The sequence below is a fragment of the Pundamilia nyererei genome, unplaced genomic scaffold (assembly GCF_000239375.1).
Source record: "Pundamilia nyererei isolate P.nyererei 1_Seehausen unplaced genomic scaffold, PunNye1.0 scaffold00036, whole genome shotgun sequence".
In the NCBI taxonomy this organism is placed as follows: Eukaryota; Metazoa; Chordata; class Actinopteri; order Cichliformes; family Cichlidae; genus Pundamilia; species Pundamilia nyererei.
The window spans coordinates 127,471-140,259 of NW_005187437.1; the positions used below are offsets into that span (position 1 = coordinate 127,471).

Here is a 12,789-nt window from a genome sequence, read left to right on the forward strand (position 1 = left end):
CTGAATGTGACGGTGTTTTCTGACAATCACTGATTCCTACATGATGTACTCTGTTCATTTCAACATCCGCCTCAATTATATGTTGAAATACGATAGGTTTATTCTTCTTTTCCTCTGCCTTCCCATATCTGTCCGGTCTCGCCATCTGCTTGTTTGTCTGGCTGACTGGCTTCAGGTCTTGTCTTCTCGATACGTTCCTCTTTTCTTTAAATATTATCTGTTTAGGTTGTGGGGGACAGCTGTCCTCCACAACAGTGGAGTCTAAGGTCATATTGACATCCTCTTCATTCACTTTAACAGCTGAGGTGTCCTGTAAACATGAAATTCAATGTTAGTGAAGTCTTCATTCTGGAATAAGCCACTGGATGTACACAAAGAGGTGAATGTGTCAAAATAGAGAAACTTAAAAGTATCATGTTCATAAAGTGTATACAGCAACAGAATATTTAACCTACAAGTAACCAGGAATGTGTTAGTTTGATGAAATGTTAGCGAGAGCTTGGTGAAACATGCTTCTTAGTGTAAAATCTGAATATTTAAGATTTTACACTAAGCCCAACAGGCGTGGGCGAGAAAATATAATCAAGATAACATTTATTATGCCCAAGGGGCAATTTGCTTTGTAGCCAGCTGCATAAATAACACATCCACCCAAAATTACATAACAGAATTTCAAAAATGAATAGTGGTAGGGACGAATGAAAATTTAAATCTGTTTGTTCTGCAACGAGGCAAGAAATACCTCCTCCCTGAAGGCAACAGCTGATACTCTAAAAAAAAAAAAAAACCAGAGGGTGTCATAGCACCCTGAATCCGTTCTGGCTTCAGGGTCGCCCTCCCTTTATGCATGAGGGCAAGATCATTTTGCTACACAATTTAAAAATGAGCTCCAGCCTTTTCTTATTTTTCAGGCTAAGAGACCCAAACCAGCAGATTAAAGAAAACGAAAACAGACTCAATAAAACAAGAACATTTTCATAAAAAATATTATCCACATTAAAACCACTTCGTTTCCGATACAAATACATACGCTGGTGAGTCTTTGCACATATGGTGTCTGTAATCACATCAAATTTAAACTTTTAATTAAGTATGGTGCCCAGATATTTATATTTCTCATTTTTTATTTAGAAAAAATCAACAACCATTTCCTTTATTTTAAACACATTAATGTCAAGAAAAGACTGTCCACACCATGCTTACAAAGTCATCTACAACTGGGCCACAGTCACAATCTGTATCGTGGAGCAGAGAGAGACGATAACGGAGTCGTCTGCAAACTTGATTATATGTCCGTCCTGGTAGAGGCTCTGACACTCATTTGTATAAAGAACCAAAGTGGAGAAAGGAAACACGCTTGGGGGGAAACAGTGGAAGATAAAAGCACATCTGATAGAATATTGTTGACTCTCACTTTCTGAGGTCTATCTGTTAAAAAGTCAATAAGCCAAGAAATCAGTCCAGAATCAACATTAAATGTACGGATGAGATGTCTTGCTAAAATATGGGGCTGAAGACAAAAAGCAGGCAATAAAAGTTTGCTACACCATCCATGTGCTTCAAAACCATATAGAGCAAGGTGCACACAGCATCCTCTACCCTACCTATTACCTGTTCTATAGGGGGTGAGGAGGTGTAATTTATCCTGAGTAGCATGCAAAAGCTCATGTTTTACAAGCTTCTCAAAAGTTTTCATCACCATGGAAGTCAAAGCAACAGGCTCAAAATCAGGATTTTAAAAATGCGGTAACAAGTAACAGTGTTCATAGCACCATGCATACACAAGCAACTGTGAACAGAGTAGGGAATGATGAACTGTACTTTGTAAACTTGTCCTCTGGGCAGGTGAGAGAGGGCTATGGGAGATGTGTCTTGATTTTCTTGGACACAGTGGCATCTCCACAGCTCTGAACTGATCTCTTTCCCTCTTTGGATTTGCCCTTGCCACTGGAGACTTTTACCTGCAGGTCATTAACAAAAGTGCTTTATCCGAATAGGTTCACACCGATGTGGAATGTATGAGTCGACACTAGAAGGGGAGGACATGCAACAATCCAGGACAGAATCTGATTCAGTGCCAAAACAGGAAACCGTGAGATCTCAGAACGGTACTGCTGTAAAGATCTAATTTACAACCCCATTTCCAAAAAGGTTAGAAAAGATCCTCTGCATTCAAGTATTAAGTATTTCAAGTCTGAGGAGTTGTAGCTTGCTATATCAGTGTGATTTGTCCACCATCATTGTTTATATAAACACAGATCCCTCCTCCCGTTAAACGGGAAAATCCACTTGTTAGCTTTAATGTTCGGGTGTGTAGAGCACTGTAAAGCAAAGAGGACTGTGCAGAGGAGAGCATATTTTAGTTGGCTAGTTCTGTGAGTGTAGCTGTTGAATTGAAGAGTACATTGACAAGTAGTTTTACTTAGTTTATTCATAAAAAAAATTAATTATCTTTTCTGAAGCAATTATATTTTTTTTGCTAATTTATTTATTTATTTGATAGTGCTTGGAAACTCCAGGAAGAGAAGCAGCTGAACATTTTTACTGCAACCAATTTTTAGGACTATTTACATGTGGCATAAATAATACATGCAGAAGTTTACATGTCCCGAACAGAAGTAATGAAAGTCATGCATTTTTCTGTGTACCCTGTACCCATACCATTGACCTGTTTAACCCTTTTATAACCCATTTATATTAAATAGCTTTATTTCCAATTCAATTCAGTTTTATTTATACAGCGCCAAATCACAACAACAGCACACTTTATATTGTAAGGTAGACCCTACAATAATACGGATGACCTGATATCGTCGTGTTGGTGTTGTTCCCACATCATCACAATAAATGTTGTTCTGGGTTCAACATTGCAAGTGACCAATCACATTGTTGTGACATCATACTTTTGCAGCCAAGCGATTCAATCATTTTGCATCAATCATGTTGCAAGGACAATATGTATAATGCTTATCGATTATTAAAGAGCAGTATCCTGAAATGCAAAGAATTCAAATTGCTGGATCGGCAGACAGAGGCGTTTTTTCTCAAGTACATTTTTTTTAACGGCTTTTTTTTTTCCTGAAGTCGTAAAAGCATGACGTCACAACTATGTGATTGGTCACTTGCAATGTTAAACCCCGAACAACATTTATTGTGATGATGTAGGAACAACACCAACACGAGGATATCAAATCGTGCCAATAATACATACAGAGAAAAACCCAACAATCATATGACCCCCTATGAGCGAGCACTTTGGCGACAGTGGGAAGGAAAAACTCCCTTTTAACAGGAAGCAGGAAACAGGAAAACCTCCGGCAGAACCAGGCACAGGGAGGGGCGGGGCCATCTGCTGCGATAGGTTAGGGTGAGAGAAGTAAGACAGGGATCTAAAAGTGTTTATTTTGACTAGAGTGTCCTTATGACATTTTTATTCACTTAGAGCTTTTAAATAGAACATAAATGGTTTATTAGGCTCTTTTGGATTAGTTACTAATAAAAAAAATATTCCAAACAGTACAGTGCAGTCTGCTCACTCTGATCTGTTTGTGCTGGCACTCAGTCTGATTGTAGCTGTAATATTTTACAAATTGAAAATGTTTATTCAAACCTGTTGCAAACAAAGACAGTGTGATGTACTAACTAAAGTGAGTGTTTTAAAATTCAGGCCTAACTACACCCAACTGTGACATGAAAACAGATGTGATTTGTAACTTACTTTGTAGTTAGGGTTAGGTGTTATACTAAAAAACTCTCCTAAATGATGGTAACAGAAGAATATGTTTTTTTCTTCAAACTTACCAAAGCAGCTCCGGCCCCTGCATCTCTCATCTTCACGCTCAGTGTGTGTGTCGGGTTCTTCAGCAGAGAAGCTTTGCGGCCCAGCTTCATGTAGAAGTAGGTGGTGTAAGGTGTGAAGCTGAAATCCTCTCTGAGGTCAACACATTGGGAAGAACTCTGTGTCAGACAGACTTAATGGTCACAGGATCAGAGCTTTATCTTTAATCCCATGAACTAGAGACTTACACAGCCTGATGGTTTGCCACAGTCAGTCAGGTCAAGTTAAGGTGAGTTTAAAGCTTTATTCAAAGAAAGTAAAAGTGAAAAGCATGTCTGGCCTTTAACTTCAGCTACTCCTCTCTATAGACTAAATATGGTCCGATTTCCAACACAATGTATTTGCAGAGGCTGTGTGATTTGAGGGAAACTTCTCAATGCATTTTTGTTCTTTACATTGTGACAGGTCTGATCCTAATTAGAAAAGCTAGAATGGATATTCTGAAAAGGGCCTGATGTTTTGAGTTCAATTTAATTTATTCTGCATTTCCTAGGCCCCACATCGGCAACAGTGCACCGGTTGCTAGCTTGAAGGCTAACCTACTGTAGAGGAAGAAAATGGTATCCAAACTTGGTTAGCAGTTTGGAGGCACTTCATTGACACCAGTGGGTTTTCTTTGCATTTCTTTGCATGAAATCAACATCTTTTTCTGACATGTCAGAAAAGAGAGATGTGTCACACAAAGATGATCTCTTTTAGACCAAGAAGCACTCCAAGAGCACCAACCTCTGCCCAGGCAGCTCACTCTCTTCTCCTCAGTATTTACTTTTAGGGGTACATTATATTTGCATTTTGTTGTCTTTGTTCTTTTTAAATGTATTTTAAGAAGTTTGCAGTGCAGTAACAATAATGCATTTGGGGGTTAACTTTAAAGAAGTGCACATGTGAAATGTAAAAGTGATGTCAGAGATCAAATGTGACATATTTGGATCTAACTGTAATGTGATATTTAGAATCCTTATATACCAGTATCATTTCCTGTGCCAATACAATCAGAGGAAGCCAAATTTTAATGGATCGTTAAGCCAAGCCTTCTCTAAACCCCATCCAAGGTTTTATCAGAATTCATTCAAAACTTTTCCAGCTATCATCTCTACAGACAGGCTGACACACAGAAATGCACACACTGGTCAATTAATGAACAAAAACAGAACAATAAACAAAGTCATCTTGAAAAACTGTAGTGAATTGATACTTAATAAATAAAATTGAATTAAGCTAAATCCACAGAAAGAAACGAAGCATGAATCACCTGAGGTATCCCTGCAGGAGCAGGTGAACAATCACAACTTCAGCCTGTCGCCGAGACAGCGTGGTGGTCTGAATCATCTTCCTGTGCTTTGCAGGGCCTTTCCCCATCCATGCATCCACCAGTTTCAGTGGGGTCAGTTTCTCATCCATGGAGGCTGCAAGCTCCACAATCTGCACCACTTGCCTGGCATGTTGGGTAATGTCCACAGTGGGGTAATCTGGAGGAGGGTGTTAAAAGTGAGGTGATGGATTTAGGGCATATGATCGATATGGCTGACACATAAAGCAATAAATTTCATCACCACCCACACCTTTTGCTTGACTGCAAGTGTCACACATCTGGTTGCATCCTTCATCATCCCACACTTCATCAAAGTGAACTGCCATGAGAGAGCGCCGACACCTTCACAAAGCAGATATTACATTTAAGAATATATATTACATTTAAGACTGTGCAAATTGGGCAGCCCGCACTGACATCCTGTGCTACCTGTTAACATTCTGGCAGTAATCTACCATCTGTAGCAATTTCTGCTGACCAACATTCTCCATCACCACCATGGTGCTGATCCTGAAGATATCAGCGAAGCCGAAATAGACAATGCAGTCAGCCGGAGAGTCATCTCGACCTGGAGACACAACGGAAACACTTAACATCGGAATAATAACCGTGAGTAATGCTAGAACGGTATTGCTTATGCTACCAATAGAAATTATAGGCCGTCTACCTGCCCGTCCACTCTCTTGGTAGTAGTTCTCAATGGACTTGCTGATGGTGTGGTGGATGACAAACCTGACGTCAGGCTTGTCAATGCCCATGCCAAATGCCACAGTGGCTACCACAACCTAAACACACAAAAACGAAAAAAACAACTCATGTGTTTTACAGATGCATTATTCAGTGAGCTGTTTACAAGCATGGAATGGAATATTTTTTTCCAATCAGAGGTATTGCCCCTCTCTATGTATGGGGGAACTTCAGTGCTGATTTTGATGGATAAAGGCTGATATCAGGCTATTAAACTCAATTGTTTAGGAAATTGGTGTCATATATATCTATATATCTATATATATATAGATATATAGATAGATAGATATAGATATATATAGATATAGATATAGATATATAAGAAAAAAAAGACGTGAGCAGAAAATCTTGACCCAATTCTTATAGAAAATCTCAGCAGAAATGCAGCTGTGCATATGTTTCTTTACTGACCTGAATTTTGTTGGAGGTCCATTTGCGGTGAACCCGGGACTTGTCCTCAGAGTCCATGTTTGCATGGTAAGGATATGCCAAGATGTCTCTTTTCTGGAGTTCTGCTGACACCAACTCTGCATCCTTCTGAGAGAATACATACACAATTCCTGTGGCATGTATGAACAAAGCAGAAAATATTCATACATGATTATTACGTATAGAAATATTCACATTATAATTGTCTATTCTAGCATGACTAAAAATACTTTCAATTTCAATTTTATTTCTATAGCACATTTAAAAGTCACAGGTACAACAAAGTGCTTCACAGACGAGCCATCTTTGCAGAATTGAGGATATTAACCTTTTTTAGCCATTTTCCACTAGTGCCCACTCAGCTCGGATTGGCTCAAATCAACTCAATTTTAAGGGTTTTCCATTAGGTGGTAATAAGTGGTAACCAGGTACTTTTTTAGTACCTATTCGGTCAGGCTTCCAAGCAATCTGAGACAATCAGAAAATGGAACAAACTGGATGACGCCAATTGGCCAGTCAGTGGTGTCACTGGGGTCATGAGAGTGACTCCTTCTCAAAAATCAAAACCACTATTTTTGAAACCCAGCACTGAGGAAAATGGCTACACAAAAACCAATACCATGGTCCGCAAGTTTAACAGTAAGCCGTAGGCTGAGCAGAAGGTATACCATCGCCTCAGCGTCCTTCACTGTTTTGTTTGTGTAGTATACAAATGACAACCACGTTGCTATAACAACCCATGCATCTACTCAATTTTAATGGAAAATCACCAAAACAGAAGAGAATCAAATTGAGTCGGCACTAGTGGAAAAATGGCATTAGTAATGTTTTATATATGCAGCAGTCTTGTTTGTCATAGTACCTGATTGGTCCTTGTATTTACTCTTGATCAGAGCAGCTATGTCATTTACTGATGCTTCACTGACAGAATCCTTTATACGAACCTGAGAAGGAAATGAAACACGTGTTAAGTGTGTATGAAGATGGGGAGCATAGTAAAAAGAAGTTTATGAACCCTAACTCTTAACTTCTAGAGCACAGGTGTCGAAATCCAGGCCTCGAGGGTCAGTTTCCTGCAGGTTTTAGATGTGTCCTTGATCCAACACAGCTGATCTGAATTAAATGGCTAAATTACCTCCTCAACATGTCTTGAAGTTCTCCAGAGGCCTGGTAATGAACTAATTATTTGATTGAGGTGTGTTGAAATAAGGCGATATCTAAAACCTGCAGGACACCGGCCCTCGAGGCCTGGAGTTCACCACCCCTTTTCTAGAGAATTCCTCTACAGCCTTTTCGAACTTTGTGTATTCATAGAGTATCTTCTGTCTGTAAGAGTTGTTAGATTAATGCATGATCCAAACCATGTCTTGTTGAGAATTTGTATAACTTAACTTCTATAAAGGGCACTTCTACAGTCCAAAGTTATAGTCAAGGGGCTGAAAAATGGAGCTAAAAACTACAGGCACTTCAGGCTGGTTTTAAAAGCCAGTAAAATACCAATAGAGTCCCATGTTAAAAAAATACTACCTCTACATTTTGACTGAAATTGTGTTAAGCGTTGGAGTTATCTGACAGAGTTGGTCACATTAGTGTTAGCCCAATTTAGCAGACATAACTAATGTAACTATACTCAGCTCACACATTTGATGTGTGAGAAAGCAAGTTGTATAAAGCTCTTTGAATGCTCGGAGCAGAAATCCTTCCTTGCTGTTTGGCATTTTCTTTTATGTGCAGGTTCAAATGCACATAATAAATAAATGTCTTTGTGATTATTACATCGTATCATGTCATCATGTTTATTTGACAAGGTTTTAACTGTTAAAATGAAGTCGATTTGATTTAGTTATTAAATCAAACCAAAAGTAACATCAATTTATTCAATACAGTGTTAATATCTGAAATGGGACCCGCAGTAAAAAAGGTTAAGAACCTCTGCTCTATTTAATGATTATACAGTGGAGGTGACAGTTATTAACTCTGAGAAAAGATAAAGAGCTGACTTCATAAGCACATTTATTTTTTATCTTTCTATCATTATTCAGAGAGTTTGCCTTCCACCTGATATATTAGGTAGATTCAAAGACAGATGATGTCAAGCACACCACACAGTAACTGTGTGATCCGACTGTGAATAAGCAGCACACTATTTTGTCCCAAATTCACAGGGAAGAAAGAGACTGACAGATTGGTTCAGAGACTTTCAACATCCAACCACATCTAAAATATTGTTTTTCTTATATTATCCTGCATTTTCTTTTTTTATTTTACTGGCCTTTTAAAATCAGCAATGGTCCACAGACTAAAGCAGGGGTGTTGAACTCCAGTGCCAGAACTTCAAGACACGTTGAGGAGGTAATTTAGCCATTTAAATCAGCTGTGTTGGATCTAAAACCTGCAGGACACCGGCCCTCGAGGTCTGGAGTTCGACACCTTTGGACTAAAGTGTTTTTCAGTGGTTAATGTAATGAACATACTGACGTTATACCTTGGAGTAACAATAGTGGTCTATTCAGCATATTTTCCCAACAGTTTAGCATATGTCCTGCTACCACCATAAATCAGTTTATGTTTGAGTATGAGGGATAATCATTTTGTGTTGGTTTCAAACTGGATATCGAGATTCATGTAAGTCTACTGTGACATCCCCGCCCGGTGATGCTGGTGTCTGTCCTGCCAAGCGTGTGACAATGACATTGTATTGACTGTTATTAATCAATTGTTTATTTTAAACTGATGCATTTTCATGTTTGCAATAACTATTCATTTGATATATCATAAACCTCTTGGCATGTCAGTCTGTATGAGATCAAATTGCTTTTTGGACATCTCATAAATCCTGTTCTGTAAGGTGACAACAAAACTGGATTTTATTTCCAGAATATTTTTCATGTAGATTTTTAGGAAAAAATCATAAATAAACATTTCAGGGTAGAAATGTTTCATTATAGCATAAAGTGAATAACTCGGAAATACTATATTGGCTGTCACCCATTGGTTTGTCTTGACATGTCTTTGACAGCATAATAGACAGAAATGTCTTCAGTTTCCTTTGTCACCCATTTAAATAAAGTCAATGTAATTTCTAATAATTATTTTAATTTAAAAATAAAAACAAATTCTTTTGTTTTTGGTTTTCTTTTTTTTTTTCCCCCAGGTCATTTTTTTAAACTGTGTTATGGGCACTGATCACGAAGGGATGGGCGGGATGTATACTATTGATTGACAGCTGGTGTGTCACGTTTGCTACAAGTTAAATATGAGCATATTTGTTGAAGATGGCCACCACTCCTTCAATGAACTATACTGAAAGTTAAAGACGTATTAAGGTATAAAGGTGGGGGATTCTAATTTCAATCTAATATACAGAAATGAACAATTTCTTCACAGAGTTCGTAGCTGTTGCAGCTTAGCAACCTACCAGCCAATCAGACAACAGTATTGCCTGTTGCTAGGGTAGAAATGTACATTTCTAAACACATATTTTTATATTAAAACATTTGACTGGCTAAGTGGATTTTTGAGTGCAGTGACAGTGCTTACTTCATAGTAGAGATTAGTTCGATTGAAGGAAGCAGTGAGTGTGATTGACTGTGGCACACACAGGATCTTCTCGCAGTCTTTCAGGACACTACTGGTTGCTGTGGCTGTGAGGCCAAGGAGGGGCACTTTGGGGAACTGCCTCTTCAGGATGCCTAGCAGCTTATAATCTGAACGACAAGCACACAGGTGAACCAGTATGTAGCACATCATAGCGACGGGGGGGGTTTACTAAATATGATCTGAGGTCAGAATACTCACCTGGTCTGAAGTCATGACCCCATTGGCTGCAACAGTGCACCTCATCAACAGCAATACGATTCAGGAGGTTTGCTTTGTAGGCTTTCTCCAGACGAGACATTAGGAGCTTGCTCTTAGCAATTTTCTCTGGAGTCACGTACACCAGCTTGAAGGGGGCCTTTGGATCTGTCATTCCAGCCATGACCATCTTAGCATGCTCCTGCGAATGATGGAAACAAAAAACAAGCTGCAGTTTAGTGCCAGAAACATAAAGCTCTGCAGTTGTTGTGGATCATTACAGATGATCCATCCATGTTGTTTAGATGCCCTAAAGCCATCTCAGTCTTCATTTCTTGTCCACAGCAGAAGTGTGTGTAATGTCACTAAACGATTCTTGGACACACTGGTGAACAGTGAGTGCAGTTCCCATGGTTATTTCATTGTTGCTTAAAGCAAAATGAAGACATGGATACAAAATTAAAAGCGGTTGTCAAGAAAGTCAGTTTACTCATCAGATATGAACAGCAGTCATGGAATATGCAGAATGAATGATTTTGGATGATCTCTCACATTAGTTTTGTAAACCAGTGAAAACAAGATCACAGCTCCTTGAGGCAACTATTGTTGTGATTGTGGCTGTACAAATCAAATGTTACTGAATTGAATAGAGGTGTCAGAGTATTTTTGTTTTTAAAGGTTTTATTATTCATATAATAATCAGCTAAGAGTGTTTATATTTCTGTTCTGTACTCAACCAGCTGCATATTTTAATTGCTGGCTCCCTACTCTATAACGGAAACTGTTTGCCTTCACATTATCAGTCTTTGCCTTCACATTGTCACTGTTTGCCTTCACACTAGCAGGAAACCGCCACCCACGAGTAAGAAACAACCTTGTAGAGAACACGAAGTTTTTTGATAAACCACACCTGTTTTCTTGACAAGATAAGGATGATATTTCCTTTTTTGTATGCTTCATGATGTGTATAAATAAAGCCAGACTGCACCAAGGAGGTGTGTGAGTCTCTCCCTGAGTCTCTCACCCGTGCACGTTTAAAACTGCTCTAAGTGTCTGAGTGATATTTCATTGCATCTGAGTACTTTATAATAGAATATCTTTAAATAGAAGATAGTACCTGTACGTGTAGTTTTATTTTCTCCCTAAAACTCTGTTTTGCTAGTCTGTGCATTCACACACACATTTGCAAGTTCACTTTCATGAGACATACTATTAAACTATCAACACATGTGTATGTGTGAATTTTTGACAGATGTGTACATCTGTCAAAAGCTATGTCTCAGGCTGTCACAAAAGAAGGCTACCTGGAGGGAGAGTGGGTATGACCTCTAGTTTTTTTCCGCTCTATATCTTTGGAATCACAACACATAACACAGTTGGCTAGCAGATTTTTTTCCTTTCCAAAAATCTGCACCCTTTCAGTAAAACAAACACATAGTTACAACTTGTATCCAAAATGTGGATTACAAAAGGCAATTCTTTTCTTTCCGCACACACGCATAATCCTCAAATAATCTTTTTCTACATGGCAGGCAGTTCTTACTCTGCTACTGGATGCATTGAGCATGACTGCCGACACGTCAATAGTCTTCAGGTACATCAACTGGTCCTCCATCAGGGATACAAGTGGAGTGATGACCAGTGTAAAGCCTGATAAATGATAAAAGTAAAAGAAATAAGTCGTAAGAAGAAGAGCATAAAACTGGAAGGACAGATGTTTTGTTCCAAAACTCTGCATGTGTGTCTCACTGTACCATTAGAACAGATTGCAGGAAGCTGATAGCAGAGACTCTTCCCTCTTCCTGTGGGCATGACCAGGAACAGGTCCTTGCCTGACATGGTCAGGTTGATGGCTTTCAGCTGCAAAGGTCTGAAGTTAGAGAGATGGAATGTGGCCTTCAGGTGCTGCTCCACATTGCTGGACCATGGAAAATCTATAAAGCATGATGTTACTGCATGTCAACACAGTGCACAGACGTGGCATATTTCTACAACTAGTTGTCTAGTCTGTCTGTCGAGTACCTGTGCCATCATATCGTTGCATTTCCTGCTTGCTCATCGCTGGCTTGGCTTCAGATGCCTTTGAGGCAGAAGAAGACAAAGGCTGTGCAGTGTCACAGGCCTCCTCCAGCTGCTGCAGCAGGGCATTCTTCCGAGAAGTGAGCTCAGCCTTTTTCTGCAGGATCTCTGCGAGCTGCAGTTCCACTGTGTCCAGCTCGGCCTCGATCGAGTCCAGCTCGACCTGCATATCTAAACAGCAACACCAGGAACATTGGTAGCAGGCTCCAAGCACTTATTTGTTGTGTCTTTGGACCCCAAACAGTTCAGCAATGCCCAGATAATAACTACTCTTGGGCAATCAATTCTGGTTTGTTCAAAATCACTCATCCATTCAGCTTGCGCATGTCCAGAAGTGGCCACCAACTAATTAAGTCTGTAATTTTTTTATTTTATTTGCATGGTTTTCTTTTGCTATTCTTACTGCATAAAGTTTTTAACTAACATCAGCTCTTTTCATAAATATAAACCCGTAAAACACCAGTTTGTTTGTACAATGCCCTTGTTGGAAGACAACCTCAAAAATGACCATTTCCTATATTTGCAGTGCTACTGGATTTCTTATATTGTTAATAGTAGAGTTTAAGACATGTCCTCGATTAACAACAAC

The 12,789-nt window shown here is 39.1% G+C and overlaps 1 protein-coding gene across 1 annotated transcript in view; it reads right to left on the bottom strand.

Annotated features, from left to right (window-relative positions):
- Nucleotides 1–252: 252 nt before the first annotated feature.
- The window catches only part of recql (RecQ helicase-like), a 22,706-nt gene continuing 10,169 nt past the window's right edge, over nucleotides 253–12,789 (bottom strand). The window contains exons 3-16 of the mRNA XM_005730176.2: nucleotides 12,144–12,371; nucleotides 11,876–12,055; nucleotides 11,665–11,771; nucleotides 10,125–10,323; nucleotides 9,867–10,033; nucleotides 7,189–7,270; nucleotides 6,309–6,457; nucleotides 5,818–5,935; nucleotides 5,580–5,718; nucleotides 5,401–5,492; nucleotides 5,091–5,307; nucleotides 3,802–3,931; nucleotides 1,822–1,961; nucleotides 253–310 (exon numbers count right to left, since the gene is read on the bottom strand). Of these exons, the coding sequence (XP_005730233.1) occupies nucleotides 1,857–1,961; nucleotides 3,802–3,931; nucleotides 5,091–5,307; nucleotides 5,401–5,492; nucleotides 5,580–5,718; nucleotides 5,818–5,935; nucleotides 6,309–6,457; nucleotides 7,189–7,270; nucleotides 9,867–10,033; nucleotides 10,125–10,323; nucleotides 11,665–11,771; nucleotides 11,876–12,055; nucleotides 12,144–12,371 (1,913 nt within the window). The 3' untranslated portion in view covers nucleotides 253–310; nucleotides 1,822–1,856. The remainder of the gene's footprint in view (nucleotides 311–1,821; nucleotides 1,962–3,801; nucleotides 3,932–5,090; nucleotides 5,308–5,400; nucleotides 5,493–5,579; nucleotides 5,719–5,817; nucleotides 5,936–6,308; nucleotides 6,458–7,188; nucleotides 7,271–9,866; nucleotides 10,034–10,124; nucleotides 10,324–11,664; nucleotides 11,772–11,875; nucleotides 12,056–12,143; nucleotides 12,372–12,789) is intronic.